Here is a 19,439-nt window from a genome sequence, read left to right as displayed (position 1 = left end):
CGTTCTCAGCAACTACCAAGCAGTGTGGGAATCAATCCCCCTAAGAAAAATACCAAGAGGAGAAACAGGACAGCACATTTCCAACTCTGAACTGAAGCCCTCTGAGAATGTCAAGATAAATGTGAAGAATCTGAACAGCACATTTTCTGTTGCCTGCAAGTTGTGGATATTAGGAAAAGCAAAAGACAATGGAGGGTAATATTAGCTCTCAGTATGGTTTGTTCTGAAGTTCTTGGTATTTAATAGCAGCTAAATCAGGCAAGAAGGCATAGACTGATTTGGCAGAAAGTTTGCTCTAATACGTTTGCTCTAACATAAAACATATGAAGGTGATCTATTTAACCTCTGCGCTCTGCGTTGCTACCCTTGCACAGCTTTTAATTTAACAGGAAGTGGAGAAAGACAGCACATACTTTTGAAAGGATAGGAGAGGAAGTGGAAGATTTTGGTTTTTTGTGACTTACAGGGCTGCCTATACTGAAAAGAACCTCAATGGAGCAGAGGGCTTCTGAGCCACACATGGCAATAGAAATAAAAACAACTAAATAAATATACCTGGGTGGAAGGAATAATAGAAAATAATTTTTTCCTCTGTAAAATGTGTGTATGTGTGTGTGATATTGAGGCTTCAGTGTTTTTTAGCAAAACTGCAGCCAGTGAAGATGAGTATGAAATTGACAGCTTTCCTAGGATATTAACCTTATTGAGGAATTTTCTGTGTGGACAAGAGCTTAAGTTCCTAGAACACACAGAGCATATACTGGGTATTTTGTTAATGATGTACCAGAGACATGGTCTTATACTGATGTGTATATTATTGAAATAAAGACTCTTACAATACCTTCTAATGCAACTAACCATTAGTACCCTAAACCCACTAACCCACTTTCCCCCCCTTTTTGTTTAAATTCTTTGGAAATAATGCCATTAATCAAAAGGAAGAAGTCAGCATTAATAGTGCAGTAAGGAGAAGATAACTTAAAACAGAGTTCTGCATATATTTGTTCTACAACCAGTGTCTGTTTACATTTGGAATTTTATAAAATTCTGTTATTGTATTCCCAGGCAATAAAATTCCCACCAAAAATTTAGCTGAAACACAAATATTTTCCTCATCTACAGTATGACTGAGTTAATGCTACTCTTGGAAATTTAACTTTATCTGTTTACTTTTAGTTACAAATTCAATATTTTATATAAAACAAAAGAAGCAACTGGTGTTAAGAATTCTGGGGCAAAGCCTAATCAAAAAACTACTGTCTTTAGCATTGATAATAGCCCAAGAACTGTGATGTTTAAGGCTTTAAAGTTAGCCTTCCTATTACCTACAATAAACTCCACTGAGTTTGTTTATTTAGTGATATATAAGGGGCGGGGGTGTGACTTCTGGGATGACTTGAACCCTACAACTTTTTCAGTTTTCATTAGCATTTGTGGGAATCACATACATGCATCAGTGTTAAGATAAACTATAAAAGAATTAATCTTTAAATAAGAAGGTATATTTGAAGAGAGATTTCTATCAGTTCATTTTACATGACTATGATTTTGATTTCATCCACACTCAGCAGGGATGCTTGTTATTCAAACCATGTGGTATCTGCTTGGTATGCAGGGCATAAATACTGCTGCTGTCAGCATTTGCTTTAAAATCTGATGCAATATATTACAAAGAAGATTTGAACAGTCATAACTAAAATTTGTTGGGAAGACTTGAAACAAAGGTTTGAATGAAGTTGAAACCTTATGGAAACAGTAAAATCTGAAATGTTATAAAAAGAAACTTAGTATCCACATGGGAACTATTCTACAACCTTCTTAGCAAATTTTAATCACACACACCTAACAAAAGTAATACAACCGACTTCTATATAAACAAGAACATGCATATCTTCCAACAAAGGGATTAAATACTTCAGTTTACATTTTTTAGAACTACCATATATAGGAATACTTGGTGCAATCTGATGGCACTAAACTTAGAGAAAAATGCACAACCAATTAGCAAAATAGTTTCCAACATATATCTGTTTATAAGGTCATTTTTCATTATTTTCCACTGTGAAATCTATATTTACATTGACATTCACACAATGTCATTCTAACAGCTTTATTCTATCTACCTTTATTTGGTCTTCTTAAACGTTATGAGAGACTCTTCTGTCTAACATACATACACTGATAAGCATAACCCCCACAACTTGCAACATTTAAAATTATTTGAAGTTTTACTGTCAATGTTACTCTAATTTGATATTTAGACAGGTCTGTCAGAAGTTATGATGGAGTTCAGATGAAACAGTTCTTTCCAAAAGAGATCTAAAGATGTACTATAAATTACACATCTGACACAGGACTTGAAAATAGAGATCTGGGTCATAATAAATCCTTTATACTACATAACTTATTGGTCCAGAGGTTTTCAAAGTCCTATGAAAACATGAATATATACAAGACAAAATTAAAGAAGCTGTGTTAACAACCTTTTAGAGATGAAGAATCCATGGGGACATTGATAAACATTTTAGAGAAATTGTGACAATAATAGAAATAAAACCTGCATCTCTGATCAGGATATTAAAATGCATAATACTTTGACATTCAATCTGTGCTTCAGAAGACTGGTCTTCATCTACACACAAAAAAATCCTTCCTTTCCCACTCAAGTAGTGAAGTCTTCTCTGCCAAGCTTCATTTACATTAATTTTAACATACTGAGGGTTAAAAAGTAATGTGGAAGCATAAGGGAACACCAAAATATACAGCATACAATGTTTACAAATATTGAAAGAACTCCAAGAAGGATATTTGAAATGGTAAAATATATTTTGCATTATTTATAGTGATATTAATTAAAGGAAATGAGACCAGCACTTCAGAATTTGACTAGTAAAAATGTTATTTTGCACATTTAAGATTATTAAAGATTTAAGATTAAGATTATTTAAGATTATTATTTTAGGAAGCAGAAAGGATATTCTTAAAATGAGGTAATCTTTCTTAGAGGTGTTCCTTAGTCTGCTGTAGACAGCAAACTCATAGGTTCCTAGGCAGACAGACCTGTAACCAGTATGATTAGTCTTTAATTAACTATGTTCAGCAGATGTATTCTAGTATCAGATTAAGACTAGACTTTACTGACAACTGTTAATATGTACTTGATTCTGCTTCAAAACAGATTACAGGGCCTCTTGAGATCCTCTGCAAGATAATTTTTATAAAAAACAGCAAGATGGGTCTTATTGTTAATATATAAAAAAATACAAAATCACTCTGTAACCACACTGAAATGCTAAATTCTACCACCAGAAAAGTGTTTTTCACTGACATAAACAAACAGTGAAGAATCAAAGTTTGTTTATGAAGAGGAATACAATGAAGTTGAGTCTGAACCAATGACAATCATCATGATTTATATTTCATATCATTACTTGTCACCATCAAGCATAGATTCTATCACAAATCAGGAAAATAACTTCTAAAGGACATGTTAGTATTAACCAAGGATAAAGGTTCTGATGACAGGATGCCCAATTATTCTGATGGCAGAAGAAAAATACATCTGAATTGTGCTTTTGTCACTTTTTCACTTCTTCTTTTTGGCTTCAATACAGCCAGTTCTATTTGCCAAAATCGTGATATATCCCTGTGGAGACATCCACAAAAGGAATACCTCCAAATAGAAAACTCAAATATTTTTGTCAGTTTAACCAATGGCAAAGATTCTACAAAAACTTGTCACTTCCAGTTCTCAACTCTTTCCCTTCTATTTATATGGATTATTTATTATTTCTTAACTAAAAATATGGTTTATTAAAAAGTAATGATGGTGCAACAATAAAAAAAACCAACGTAGTAACAGATAAGTCAACTTTGTTTATTCACTGCTTCATTCTCACCATCAGAAGCCAGCTTCTATAACATAAAAGGACTGGCCAGGTGTGGGGATTTTGGGTTTTCTTTTAAGAATTATTTTTGCTGTGTACTGGGTAGCTAGACTACTGATGTAATATAGCAAACATTTATTTTTGTGTTAGACAGATAAATGATGGTATTAGAGCACAAAGTTTCTTAAAGAGCAATATTGTAAGGACTTCACTGACCACAAAGCACAGAACCATCTGTGAGTCATGGTACCAGAATGCATAGGTCATGCATTAGCTTTCTATTCTTTCTAAATATGTTAATCCTACCTCATCACAGTTACCCATTTTGCACCAGTAACAAACTTCCTTTCATTTCCTTCCTTTGATGGACCTATGACATCAGTTTTATCCCTAATACATGACACCTTGTATTTCAGTACTTCACTTATTCTGATAGCCACAATAAATCACCTAGAGCTAATATTATACCGATAAAAGGAAAAAAAAAATTGAGATGCCATTTCAAAGTCTATTAAGTATTTCAGAATAATAGTTTGACGAGCATAAAGTTCAGACAGGACTTATATCCAGTGGGATTCTGAGGGTATGCGAAGCTGTATGTGGGTACTGGTTAAATTTCCCACTTTCCAGTACTCCACACTCAGATAATACACATTTCTAAACACTACCACCCAACACAAATTCGTAAGTATAGTATTAGGCACATATTGGCTAATAATGTGATTTGCATATTCCTCAGTGCTGCCATAATTTCCTATTTACAATTACAGATCTTGTTTCAAATCAGAGCCCTCAGAAGCTGGGACAATGGTGGTAGAAGTTATTCTTCAGGTTTTTTTAAATCACAAGAACTGTGAAAAGACTACAATTGAAGCCATAGTTTGGGTATAAATAATGACTCAGACAACTGTTTTTTATTTTCATTTTTGTTTTCACTGACTGAGAATGTAAATTGAACTTTACTGCTATTGTGCTTTGTTCTCCCTCTCTGTGAAAAAATGTGTTCTGCATTAAATTGCATGGATAAACTCAAACAGCTCCAAATATCACCCTTCAGCTTTTGTATAACACAAGAGCCAGGAAAAGATAGAGAATGTGGTTTTATGACCAACAGATGGTGTAATTGGTATCATAGATGTTTTTATGTCAGAGGGTCGTAGGTTCAGTCTCCATCTGGAGCCTTCTCAGATCTGCTGTGTAGCCCAATGATTAAAGAAGCTATATTGGGTCAAAGACACAACCACCTGCCTGAGGGTAAAAGAACTGCTTTCATGATCTAGCTGTTATACTGCAGTTGCCTCCCATACTACAGTTTTCAAGCCAACCACTGCAGCAGTTAATAACAACAGGACTGCACAAAATATTCAACACCAATTTGCTCCTATCCTTCAATTTTTTCAGGATCTTTTGACAAATCTCATAAAAAGTAAGTCTTGTCAGAGGGCTCACACATCCCAGTCAGAATTAGACACACTTGTACTACTCTGATGGTAAAATGCAACATCAGTGCTCGCATAATTAGTCTTAGCTACAGTTTACAGATTAGGATCAGAATACTAAAAATGCTCTAATCCTACAGTGTTAAGTTTGTATATGGTTAAAGGGTGTACAGACAGATCAAACACAGGAATTTATGCACACAATGAGTTCATCAGTTTACTTCCCTTATGGGGGGAGTATCAGCAGTAATAAATGCACAAAACCAGCGAAACTGTGGCTTCACTGGAAACCAATACTGTCACTTCCATGAAGCAGGGATTCTACATACTCAGAATTATTACACAGTGCAGCAAATTTGCCTGGCATACCTCCTAATTCAGTTGATCTCTACAGAATTGGTGCCAGAGTGTTTACCTGGTTAACACCGAAAATGAGCAAAATATTTCTGTCTAATTAAAAAACACCTTGTAAATTACTAGTTTCATGAAGTTCTGCCACACAGAATCATATGACTCTTCACAAACTCTGGGTAGCAGTACCCCTGTGCTAGACAGAAACCCATCCAGGATCTAAATTTTAAAGACAATGACACAAGCATGAGTAAAATTATTTCATTTATCACATTTCATGTGCTTACACATAAACGAACAGTAAAGTCAAACTCTTTCAGAATTTTAAAATATTCCCTTATATTCTGTTTTAAGGATTCCCCCATGCTAATGATAAACTTGGTCTATATTAGTACTTTAAAATAAGCTGTAACACAGATTGAAAGTTAATATTAAATAGACATATATCTTTTGAAAATTTAAACACAATACCTATTATTTTAACTGATTGTAACTACAAAGAAAATAACATGTGATCTCATTACAAGCTTTAAAATTTCTCTTCCCCTATATGACTGAATTGACAGCCTGCTAGATCAGTGTAATTACTCAATAAGGACTCATCTGGCAAACCTACAACCTTGATGTAGGTTCAATATCACAAATTTAATCTGTTGATAATACACAAGACTATGTGCTTCTTTTTGCGGGTCCATTAACAAAATATACATATGTCTTTTGAATATACTAAATACACATATGTCTTCTGAAGACGTGTCTTCAAAAAAGCAGTTGCGGGTGTTTAACTGCATTTGCTTCAATGCTAAACATATATTTCCATGGGGTGTCATTCACATGATATATCTTTGCTGGTATAAGAAAAACTTGAGATGCAGTAAGAGGGGGAAAAAGTTTATTTTCTCTCATATCACAAAAATATGCATTTCTATTTATTTTTACTTAACACAAGCAGTGGAATATTTTCCTTTAACACAAAAAATATATTCTCTTTGCTGCAGAGCACTCTTCCTAATAGGCTGTGCTCTGGGGAGGATAACAATTGCCATTTCAAAGTAATAATATATATTTCAACTCTAGTCACCTCTATGTAGCTGAGACATTTCAGGTTGAGGCAGGATTTATAAAAATGAGTAAATTTAACTGACCAAAATATCTATACTAGCTGCTGAGTATATTGCTTAGACATTTGAGTGTGGACAAGTGGGAAACATCATCAGCATAATCATTCAGCAGCCAAAAAACCAAGCTTGTTAATTTAAGCACTTTCATGTGAATTCATGTAGCCTGTCCTCATGGGTACACGTCCCCTTCTTCCACTTGTGTCCTCAAATCCATCAATACACCCTTTAAGGGATGATAGACAAACACACAACATTGTGTACTAGCAGTCTAAGGTTTTTCTGAGACTGCTCTTGTTTACTGAAAGAAAGGGGCTGTGTCAGTCAGTCCCTTCAGTCACCAAGTAAGATATTCAGATGTTAAATAGCTTGGGCATTGTGAAAGTTTCATGCTGCTCAAGAACAGTTCCACAGTAAACTACACCAAAGGCAAATGCTTTGCTGTCATTTTATCACCTGTTACAACAAAAACTCCATCTATGAGTTAGGTCATTAAATATTTCTTCTGTCTTGATGGCTGCATATAGAATCTCTTTGGCTAAAGCAATACACATGTGCTGAACTTTTATGGCTTTTCCATTTTAAGGCTTGAAGTGGCCAAAACTTGTTCAAACCCTGCCACTTGATACAAACTTTTTTCTCTGGTCAAAACTGTTAGGAGGTTATGGAGAGATTTTTTTGTCTAGCTGTTTTCAACAGCTTTTGTGGGGTTACACCAGGCTGATGACTGGTCGCTTCTGGGGTTCCTCAAGGTTACACCTTAGGCCCAGCTCTCTTCAATATCTCCATGAACAACTTGCATTCAGGATTTAAAGATACAGTAAGTCTGCCAGTGGGAGGAACTGCCAACTCCCTCGAAGGCAGAGAGACCCTGCAGAGACCTTGACAAATCAGAGGACTGGGTAATCACCAACTGTATGGCATTTTAACAAGGAAAGGTCCTGGATTCTGCTCCAGGGCAAGGTCAACCCTGGATGAACAAACTGGAGAACAGGATGCTGGAAAGGATTGCCACAGAAAAGCACCTAGGGGTCCTTGTTGAAGGCAAGTTGAATGTAAGTCAACTTGCAGCCTGGCAGCCAGGAGGGCCAGCCATGTTCTGTGGGGCATCAGGCACACCATCACCAGCAGAGCAAGGGAGGGGATTGTCCTGCTCTGCTCAGCCTCACCTCGAGTGCTGGTGAGTGCTTAAGTTTTGGGTGTCACAACATAAAAAGAATAGAAAGCTGTTAGAGAGTGTCCACAGGAGAGTAATGGAGAAGGTGAAGAGTCTAGAGCAGAAGCCATAAAAAGAGCAGCTGAGGTCTCTTGGTCTGTTCAGCCTGGAGGAGACTGAGGGGAGACTTATATAAATGGAAGAGCAGGGGAAGGCACTGATCTCTTCTCTGTGGTGACCAGTGACAGGACCTGAGGGAATGGCCTGAAATTCTATCAGGGGAGGTTTAGGCTGGATATTAATAAAAGGTACTTCCCCAAAAGGGTGGCTGGGGAACAGGCTCACCAAGGAAGTGGCCAAAGCACCAGCATGACAAGAGTTCAAAAAATATTTGGGCAATGTTCTCAGGCATATGCTGTGATTCTTAGGGCTGTCCTGTATAGGTCAAGGAATTGGACGTAGATGATCTTTTGGGTCTTATCCAACTCAGAGTATTCTGCAATTCTGTGGTCTCTTTTATTAGCCCAGCATAGAAAATGTATTTATAGAAAGATGTATGAATACTTAATAAATTCCCCTTGATATCACACACCAAATTCTTCCTCCAGGTTGCAAAACATATATATAACTTCACTAATTTGCTGGTTTCTTTGTGATGCAGTTGCATCTCATTTTCCTGTGAGGTAAGACACTATTTTATCCTTCAAACAGCTTCTGATTATGTGACAATTCGCAGTACAAGCTCACCATTCTCCAATGTACATTGTTACTGCCTAGACTTTGAAGGGACCAACAATGGGTGAGCAACAGCTCTGGAGAAAGACTTGCAAACTGAATCTGCTGCAGCTCTACTGAAGCACCTTGCAGTCTACTTACTATTGTTAACCAGTATCTAATGAGCACTTGTGTTTTGTGTTCAAATTGAAGGCTCCTCAAATACTACCAAACTCCGTCTTCGTAAAAAACGCCATCTGTTGGAATGCTTGGAATGACCCTGAAATGGTAAAGTCCTTGTTCCCCTAGCCTGGCAGCCAAAGAAGAGATGTGGAATGCGTGAGGTCGAGTTTTCAAGGTTGCTTATTTTTTCTTATCTAAAACTTTCTCTCTCTGACCTGCCAAAGTCCGCTTAGTACAGAAGCCATAGCAGTCTCTGCCGAACCTCAGGCAACTCCCACATTATATACTCAAAATTACATGTTACATGTTTACACATTGTGTGCCAATGCCCACCACCTATGTTAAACAGTGAATCTCTACCTTAAACGAACAGAAAAGTGTCACCATCACATCAAGATATGGAGGACAAGACAAAGGAGAAGAAGGCTAGGACACACCCAGATTCCTCCATCTTGTACCCCTGAATTACATTCTAAAAAATGCCAAATTTCTACTTTTCCACCCTGTGTCACCTATTCCTACTCAAATTCACCTATTACACTACTAAAACCCTTTTGGCTTGTAATTCCTCATCTAGAGTTGGCAGCCTCTCCCACGGGCTAAAATCGAAGCCACAGGTGTTTCTGACTTATTGCCAAGGTCCCCGAGCCCTCCTGAGTGTTTTTAACTTATTGCCAGGGTCTCAAGACAGCCAGGGCAGCCAGAGGCATGTCCTGGACTCCAACAACCATCTTCCACCATATTCACCTCATAGTATTCAAAAAAATATTCCCATTTTTGACCTGTAATTTCAGCATAAATGACAATGCAGCTGTGATATTCTACCCACACTTAAACTCTATGGTTTCAACTTAGGAAAAATACTAAAATATTCTGTGCCTAGAGGTGGTCATTGACACCTTGAGTATTTGTTTCCACAGACCTCAACTTACACTTAGCATTCACCAGCACTATGCACCATGGAAACAGGTCACTATATTTTCATCAGCATTATCAAATAAATCAAATTAATTTGTACAATCATATTAAAGCAAACACTCACTACTTGGGTATTTCAAACATCTAGCAATGTATTTAGTGTTGGTGTCTGTCCTGAAAAATGAAGGGAAAAAAGCAGAAAGATGGCTGGAAAACAAAAACAGCAGGAAATAGCAAAAGCTTAAAGAAACAAGAAAGCAACCTATTTAAAAGTTCTAATATTTTAAAATCCTTAAACATTTTAAAATTCTTGTTCTCAAAATAGCAATCAAGGTTAAGCAGTTGTAAAGTAGAACAGGTAATATATTTAAAATCTGTTTATTACAAAATTTTAAGAAGGAAATTTTGGTAAAACTATCTTGCCAAGTTCTTTTGTCAGGAGATTTATTCTTGCAAATGCTGATTACTGTTTAGTAGTGATTCTTTGTATATAGCCTTTGTATTTGAAAATATAAAGCTGGATAAAAAAAATAGACCTATAGTATTTCACCAATAAAATATTCAATCAGAACTGTCATAGATAGGAATTTCAATATCACTGAGTATTCCTTACTATCAGCTGCTTTAAAGGCCACTTAAATACTCCCATGTTTCAAGCCTAGAGGTTGCATACAAAGGTAAAGAATTATTCTTTCCTGTTTAGATTTGTAACTAAAGTGAATATGAATTAACTATTAACACTAAGGCAAAACTTAACTCAGTACAAACATGATACACAGAACTGAGGCTAGTTTATTAAAAAATATGATCCTGGACAAAGTTAAAACAAAAAAAAATCATCTTTGATCTTTCATCAATTACTTGTTGAGAACAGCCATTTCTTTACCTCATTATGTGAAAGAACAGAAAAAGTCCAAACTACTAAAAACAATGACAGGTATTCAAAGTCACCACTCAGGTTATCAGGAATTGTTGGTGTTCCATTACCTTTTTTATTCTCTCAGTCATCAGCCCAACTTGTACTTACTGTAATGCACAGAGTTTAAATTCTTGCTCATGTACTCTCTCAACACCTACTGTGACACTGGTAATCAACAACGGGCTTGCTCCAATCAAAATCCAATTTTAATTAGACCAAGTGTGAAAAATTATTTCCACTTACTGTTCTGAGTGTCACAGAACAGGAATCAGAATCAGAATTGCAGTTACAGAACTACAGAATCCCAGAACAGGCCAAGCTGGAAGGGGCCTCAAAAGATCATCTGGTCCAACCTTTTGTGAGAAATGAAGCCTAGATGAAATTATCCAGCATCCCATCCACCCACATCTTGAAAATCTCCCATAATCCATGAGGAGGTGATATTCCAGTGACTGACCATTCTCCTCACCGTAAAAAGTTATATCAAGATGAAACCCTTCCCCATGCAACTTGTATATATCAGGTTCCATGTGACTCACCTTGAGAAACCAGGTCTACTGGGGGTTGGTGGAGTCCATCTGTCAGACAAGAAGAAAAGCATCTTTCTTTGCTCATTAGCTTGCCAAGCTGGTGAAGTGCTCCACCAGGGGAGGTTCAGGTTGGGTATCAACAAGAATTTCTTCATGAAAAGGGTTGCCAAACATTGGAACAGACTGCTCAGGGACACGGTGGAGTCACCATCCCTGGAGGCATTCAAGAAATGACCGAACGTGGCTCTTAATGCCGTGGTCTAGCTGATGTGGTGGTGTTTGGTCAAAGGATATACTTGATCTCAGAGGTCCTTTTCCAACCTCAATGATTCTGTTCTATTATACTGCCCACGTAATCTGTGGATGCCCCATCCCTGGCACTGTTCATGGCCAGGATGGATGGGGGCTGGAGCAACCTGGTTTAGTGGAAGGCACCCCTGCTCATGGCAGTTGGTACTAAAATGGTCTTCAAGGTCCCTTTCAACCCAACCCAGTTTATGATTCTATTGCCCTTTCATTCTCCATGTGACTTTTTGTGAAGAGAGCTTCTGCCATCTTTGTAGACACTGTGCAAGAACTGGAAAATTGTCCTCCAGTTTTTCCTTCTTCACAAGGCATGTTCTCCAGCTCTTTGGCTATATTTATGGTCCTTCTTTGGACCTCCTCTAATCTGTCCTGGTCCTCCTTCAATTGTGGATACCAGAAAGGGAGCACAGTCTGACAAATACCGATTAGAGTGAGACAATCACTTATTTTTGGCCTACATAAAATGTAAGTTAAACAGTGGATTACATATTTCCAGTTCTACTTAAGCTGGTCCTTCAACTCCAATACTTACTGGTTTTTGCCAGCTCAGAATTCTCTGCTAGAAAATACAACCCCATTATAAAACAGCATACTGAGCTAAGTGGTAACACCTCTAGTATCAGAGGAAAATAGAGAAATCTTATCCATAAAATATGCTAGGCAAAACTGCAGTATTTTATTCAGTAATGGTGTTTCAAAGTTAGGGCACATGTCATCCAAACTCAAGTTTGTTGGTACACCAGAAATTCTATTCTGAGTCACAACAAAACTGTATCTTGGTCCAGTGTCTAGCTTCCAATAGCAGTTTTCTACCAAAGTAATAGAAATTGGACATGTAGAAACTGTCCTTTCCTGATAGGTACTTTTCAGCAGATTTAGTAGCTTCTGTGACTTCTATTATGCATATTTTGCAATTACCTACTACACAATGGACAGGAAAACAAAATTTGGAAAATCTATAAACAGCAAGACAGAGTAAGCCCATTACCTTATTACCATGAAAACTGCCAAAGAATATTAAAACACTAGAAAAAATGTTATCCAGACATTTCCTTTTATTAGGACACTGAAACAGTTAAATGTACAAATGCTTTATGTTAGTTGTGAATATTTCCTCTGTTTAAGCAGCATTTACAGCTCTCTACATTTACATGTGGACTTCTCTAGTCATCTTAAGATGCAAGACACTTTTGTGGTAGCAACTTCATAGATCAGTGAATGCCAATACTCCACAACCCTGTATAAAATAATAAAGTCCAGATGGAGTGACAGAAAGGAGACAGTACAACATTCTGTGCATTGACTGGGTTCATATTTCAAATGTGAAAAAAAATAAAATCGAAGTTATTCAGCAATACGTCTCTTTCTTTCTTAATACCCTCCTTATGCATTTCACCTCCTATTCAAAAATCATCACTACTATAATAAACAGAAAAGGCATCTGTAGTTTTTCCTATAAAAACCATGAAACTACACAAATAGCAATCAATTCTTTTTAAATATTCAAGGAAAATAAATCTCTTTGTTTAAAATAAGAGTATATATATCATGTAGACATGTTTCTTCAAGACAAAATATTCTGAAAGTATAAATTCTTTCCAGTCCATCCCAGTCTTCATATATTGTAAAGAATTGGTTTCATCAAGACAATTTCAATAAATGACCAATTTTTTACAGTTAAAATGCATTCCTTCTCAACTATCAGATATTAGTAGTAAATTTTAAAAAAATAACAAAATTTGTTTTTCTTCACTATTTAAAATACTGGATTTATTATCCACTTAGCTGAAACTCTGTTCCAAGTATGTGGCAAAGTGAAATACATAAATTAATTGAAACAAAATTTATTTTCAAATGATACTTTGAAGTTTGGGATACGGTCCTTGTGTTTGATTCATCTCACAGTATCCTACTTAATTGGTTTACAATGAACTCCAGTCTCATGCCCACGTCTGAAGAAATGGATGGAAGAATACCAATTCATCCCAATGTAACTACAAAGCTGTCCTGACCTGTAAGATAAGCATATATTCTATTTGCCATCTGTTGGAGGTGGGGCAGGCATCTTCTGTTAAGTTGGGCAGTTTTCTTATCTCTTCCAAGAACAATGTCTCACTCTGGGGAGATATCTTCTGTTAATGGGCCATTGAATAACTCACTGCATGACTGATAAAGTTACATCATCCCATTGTGAGATGCTCCACCCAGAGGGAGGAGCCAAGCATCCTTACCTGCATAAAATCAGCATTTTTTGGGACATCCGGACAGCCTCTTCACTGGATTCCCAGAGGAAGACCAGGCCCACCTACTCTATCACCAGACCTTCGGAGAAAACTACACCCTTCTACAGGACCACCGCTTCAGCAGCATTTCATCTGCCACTCCAGGACGAGCAGCCACCACTTAACTGGACTATCACCAATACACTGACTCCTCAGGGTGTCAGGTTTCTGACTCTATCAGTAGTTTTGTTTGTACTAATTACATTTTTTAAATTTAGTTTTTATTTCTAGTAAAGAACTGTTATTCCCATTCCCATATCTTTGCCTGAGAGCATTTTATTTTGAAATTGTGGTAATTTGGAGGGAGGGGGTTTACCTTTTCCATTTCACAGGAAACTCTTGCCTTCCTTCACAGACTCCTGTCTTTTCAAACAAAGAAAAAAGCAACTAACACAAATTTGTTAATATATTTATCAGCCAAGAGCACTGGGCAGTTAAGCACCTTAACAGGCTTCTGATTTTTCAAATGTCAGCAGTTTAATCAGAATCACCTGCTGTTTCCCTAACACCAATCAACATTTTTTCCCCAGAGCCACGCATTTCTTCATCTGCTTGCCATGAGAGAGACAGTTATAAAAAAAGTCAAAATGCAGAGGAGCCAGATATGCTTAAACTGATCAGGGATATCCCTCTTCACCAGTTACATCTCATAAGTATCTTAATTTCTTACAGAGACCATTCATGTAACCTGTCAGTAAAACACGTATTACAAGAGCACTTCAGCTGCTGTCAACCAAGGTATTCACTTTACTGTGACCTAAATGCTTCTTTCCTATATACAGGTAAACAATAATAAAGGACAAAGGTAGTTTTACCAATGTTTTAATGGTGGGTACATGTTTGTCAAATGAATCAAATTATGGCATCTCTTAGCAATATTTTTGAACTTTTATTTCATCCAAACTACTTAGTCACAGATTTGGAATTGCTAGAAATTTCACTCTGCTTCTACCTTAGTTGTCATCACTTCATTTAAAAGCAAAAATACCCAACAAACCAAGATCAAAAATAACAACACAATCCATGTTTCTAAAAATTATTGCTAGTTCTCTAAGCACAACAAAAATTCCACCCCATTTGCAGACAACATAAAATAAAATGAGAGAATTAAATATAGATTCTTCAACCTAAGATTTCAATGCCAATGGTTGTTTGCTTACCTTCCCAGGCTTATCTTAACTGCAAAACCATTTAATATGCTGCACTGGAATCAGAGTACCTAATTTTTTCCAAATTTATACATCAAAGGCTTGACTTCATTCAAATTTGCAGGTTTCAATTATCCAGCCAAAAATGGCTCAAAAGCTCAAAGCAGAGCCATAACATTTAATTTCGATTTCTCACAGTCTCTGAGGGTCTTCAAGATGGCTATTCTGCACTTCAGTTCCAGTCTGTAACATGGGAGTCAGTCTCATTCTGCACATTTTTTTCTCTTCTAAATTGTTAGCTTCTCACTGGCTTTTACTCCCAGTTAACAGAGAAAAAATAAATGTCATTGAAATAGGCATTCTCTTTCACACTGGGATGAAGGCTTTACTACATGGCACAGGTAATGATTTGACTATTTCAAATATCAAGCAACAATCACAGAAGTGCCCCAACACAACTTTAGGTGTTCTACCTGAACGTACACAGATGAAAAGTTTTTAAAGCCAGCGTAGAAACAGTCTCTGTAAATTGGAGACAGCATAGACTACGCTTACCTAATGTAGAATATTTAACAATATATGGTCGACCATGCTACAAAATCCAATTGTGTAAGTAAAAATGTGAATCAAACATGATTAACTTTATATTTAACAATGATATTTCTCAAAAACAGTCCTGTAATACTTGTAGTAGCAACCAAAAAGGCACATAAGTACAAAACAACTCAACACATATTAGGCAGAATACAAAAATTTCAGACAGGCATTCTTAAAGCAAAATTGTGAAATAAAAAGCTGTCTATTTTGTTTTATAAAAAATACGTAGTTCTTTACCAGTTTCCTGATTGAAGTAGAGTGTCCATATATGTAACATCCATCTGTGCTCACTTAAAATCCTGACAACACAACCTCCAAACATTACTTTCAAGACACTTGTGAATTTTATTTGCACAGATTGACTTGTGTTTCAGTAGTACATGTACCATCTAAACTCTCAGGAGCTATGTGCAAATCTTCCCTTCTAAGGTATAGATGTTTTCAGGTAAAACTAAGCACATATAATTTTTGTGCTTAAAAGTAGTTTGACTAAGCTAGTATTTAGTTGCAGGGTTTCAAAACCTTGATTCATTTTCCATGTTTCCTATTACTCCTCTTCAAGACTGGTACAAAGCTCCCTTATCTGAACATACTACACTGGAATTACATCAGTTTCACAATTCAGAGGTTTGCATTTAGATATTTTAAAGATAACAGTATGAGAAACTTCACCCATAATATCAAATATGCATATAATTATATATGGAATGCAAAAATTAAATAGTATTTGATATGAATTTACTGTCTGGCCAGGCTTTCTTAAAACCTAGCTGCCAAAAATGGTTAGAGAAAGATATATAAGCAAAAAGAATTGAAGGTCCTCTCTCCTATAATTCAATAATATATTACATAATATAGCACAAAATTATATCTTAATGTGTTATCCTTTTGGTAATATTAAGAACAGTGTATTTTCATTTGGAAGATGGGGAAGGATAATTCTTTGAAATTTATTTGAAGTTCCCACATTCTGAGAAAATACAAAACATTTTAGATGGTTTGGGGTGAAACTGAGTATTTATACACATTTTTGAGAACATCTAAGGGTTAGAGGAAATAAATTTAAAACTTTTTATACTAACTTATGAAAGAGTAATGAATTCCATAGTGATACCCCCATTTTAGGTAATGCGAGTTTGGCAGAGTTTGAATTGGAACAATACTGTCAGTCACGAACTCCAAAATTCAGCATTCTTCCCCTCACTGCATTTGTATCACTCTAGAACAATTTTGTTAGTCAGCTTTCAATGCCATCAGTGGAAGAATCTGGAAGTCACTGTACAGTGTAAAACACTTATCCTGATAACGTGGGGAAAGAGGAATCCAGAAACAGCAGTCTAATTTAACACAGACTGTGCAGCTTCCTTAATAAGTGATGCAGCTTTGTCCAGTTCTTGTTCTGTTTGTTCCACTGTTATCACTACTCGAATACTAGAAAAAGAAAACCAAAACACACAGAGTAAACTTTACTCCTAGCCTTCCGCTTAGAATTGTTTTTAGTAATTTCAACACATTAAGATCACTATCTGTAGGGAAATTATTACAAATTCAAATTCAACCAGAAACAAGACACGTGACTAAACAGATGTGATCAGACTACTTTTTGCCCCCTCTCTGCCACCCCACCACACACACTGCAGAAATCTGTTATCTTTTTTACCTATACAGTAAGAGCAATTTTCCTCGTGGAAATACGTCTGTTAACAGGCTACATGCTGATCCCCAAGACACAGGTAGTTTGGATACAGTTATTTCATTCAGGTACTAGAAAACTGTAACAGTCACTGAAAATATACCTCAAAACTTTAGCCTCTCCCATTTTTCCAAGAACTAACTATTCAATCCAGTCTACCGAACAGAACTCCATTGTTATATGGAAAAGAGATGGCCACAGCCAAATAAAATCAAGTAACACTTTAACTTTCTGCTAACCTGGGTGGAGGAAGACATTTTTCTTCTTTCTCCAGATAGCGAGCCTGTGTTAACGCAATACCACTATTCATGCACTACAAATAAAGAAAATACAGCAAGTCAACCTAGGAATTTCTGATGGCATATCCTTTTGATTACCAAACACATATAACTAACTTTTATTAACCTGATGTCAAGATAAATGCAAGGTGTTTTCCAAATGGAGGTTATGAAGGTTGTACAAAATCATCTCTTAATTTCAATACAGCTTTAACACATAAGACAGTTTAGGGTGCAGTGCCTTCAGTTTTCACCTCCATATCATCAGGCCAACATACCAGATTTTTCAGGCAATTAAATACTATTTAAGCATATTTTCAAGGAAATTAATTTCAGAATTTCTTTTTGTAGCTTAGTCTTGTTTACCTGCCACCTGATATATGAAGATATATCCACTCTCACTTCTTCATGTGGGACAAAGGAATGAATGTGTGTTAAAGAAGAGAAAAATACTATATATAGAATTTGAGATTGTTCACACATAAAAAAAGCAAATTCATGGACTCAAAGAAGTAAAAGTTGACCTTAAATGGTAAAAATGCACCTCCAGAACACTCTTGTTATTAACATAAAAGTTGTCTAAGCAACAGTTTTATATGCAGATTTGAGCATTAAAATAGATAACAGGAAATAACTATTTCCTGAAGTAAATGGTCTAATATATATATTTTTAATCTAGAGCTACAGACCTAACTATAGGCATCAAGAAATGGATGGAACGTGATCTTTAACAGAGCCATATATAATCAGCATAGAAACTAAGTTTCTTGCAGCATTCTGCAAGATATTTCAGTAAGTTACCCAACAAGCCCAACAAGGTACCCAACTACCCTTCCTTCATTATTAACATACAAAGGCAATGATATATTTTAATTACTGTGGAGACACTTACATAATCCACAACTCTTTTGAGTAACTTCACATCATCTTCTCGAGATCCACAGCTCTCCTCCAACTGTAAGTGCAATGCTGGAGAAAAAGATTCTCCCACTACTTTTAAACCAGAAATCCTATAACAAATAAAAAGCCTTTGAGGTACATCCTCCTTGAAGCCATGTTGAAATTCTAGATAGTAAGTGTTTCTCCTTTCTAGGTGGTAAGAAAAGATGGATATTTCACTTTACTGATACTAATGCAGACAAAACATAGGTGCATTTCAGTTTGCATTAATTACATAAAGACAACAAAGTTATCACGCAAATGTTTTTCTAAGGAGTTTCAGTACGTTTGTATAACATTAGTTACTCATTCTTTTGCAAAAAGGATTATTAATTGAGAAATTCTTAAAGAATCCTTATGAAGATGTAAGAGAAATGTCTGCTGGGCATGTAATTTGCAGATAATAACCCAGCTAGCTAGGTCAAGTCATCTTTTTGTCACTTAAGGGATAAGAAAAAACAAACGTTTTGCTGGGAGGTTTTTCAAGATTTGTCAAGATTTATGATTTTAAATTATTTCCTGTAGAAACTCTTTACAGCACCATCTGTCACTTAGTCAGAAGGTCCTCTAAACTTAGTTATATGACTGTAATTGTTCCCACATCTGTACATAGGTACAGTTGTTAACTAGATTTCTAAAATTTGACTGAATGACAGGCATTTGATTGTCATTGTCCTGACACATCACACACATTTAGGATTGAGTTATTCTCATCCAAAAATTTGTATTCAATATCCAAGCAAGACCTCTGGTCTCCAAAATTAACAGTTCACTTAAACGCATATCAATTATCAGGTGTAATTTTGATTTCTGGACTTTGATAAGCTTGCCTAATACACATTTTAAAACGATCAGGCTCATTTGATGGTAGCATCATTCCAAAGAAATTAGTATAATATCTCATGCATTAGAGATATGTATGTCTGTTTTTAAAGGTTATTAATTTCTGTAATATGCAACACAAAATTGTTGAGGAAGAAG

At 36.0% G+C, this 19,439-nt stretch overlaps 1 protein-coding gene across 1 annotated transcript in view; it reads right to left on the bottom strand.

Moving 5' to 3' along the window:
- Positions 1-12,556: 12,556 nt before the first annotated feature.
- SPTLC1 (serine palmitoyltransferase long chain base subunit 1) overlaps positions 12,557-19,439 on the bottom strand; it is a 34,201-nt gene continuing 27,318 nt past the window's right edge. Inside the window, exons 13-16 of the mRNA XM_068176864.1 lie at positions 18,412-18,529; positions 17,481-17,554; positions 14,198-16,979; positions 12,557-13,533 (exon numbers count right to left, since the gene is read on the bottom strand). Of these exons, the coding sequence (XP_068032965.1) occupies positions 16,886-16,979; positions 17,481-17,554; positions 18,412-18,529 (286 nt within the window). The 3' untranslated portion in view covers positions 12,557-13,533; positions 14,198-16,885. The remainder of the gene's footprint in view (positions 13,534-14,197; positions 16,980-17,480; positions 17,555-18,411; positions 18,530-19,439) is intronic.

This window comes from Anomalospiza imberbis, chromosome Z (genome assembly GCF_031753505.1).
Source record: "Anomalospiza imberbis isolate Cuckoo-Finch-1a 21T00152 chromosome Z, ASM3175350v1, whole genome shotgun sequence".
Taxonomy (NCBI): Eukaryota; Metazoa; Chordata; class Aves; order Passeriformes; family Viduidae; genus Anomalospiza; species Anomalospiza imberbis.
Note: the sequence above shows the minus strand (reverse complement) of the source record. Positions and strands in the feature narration are given on the sequence as shown.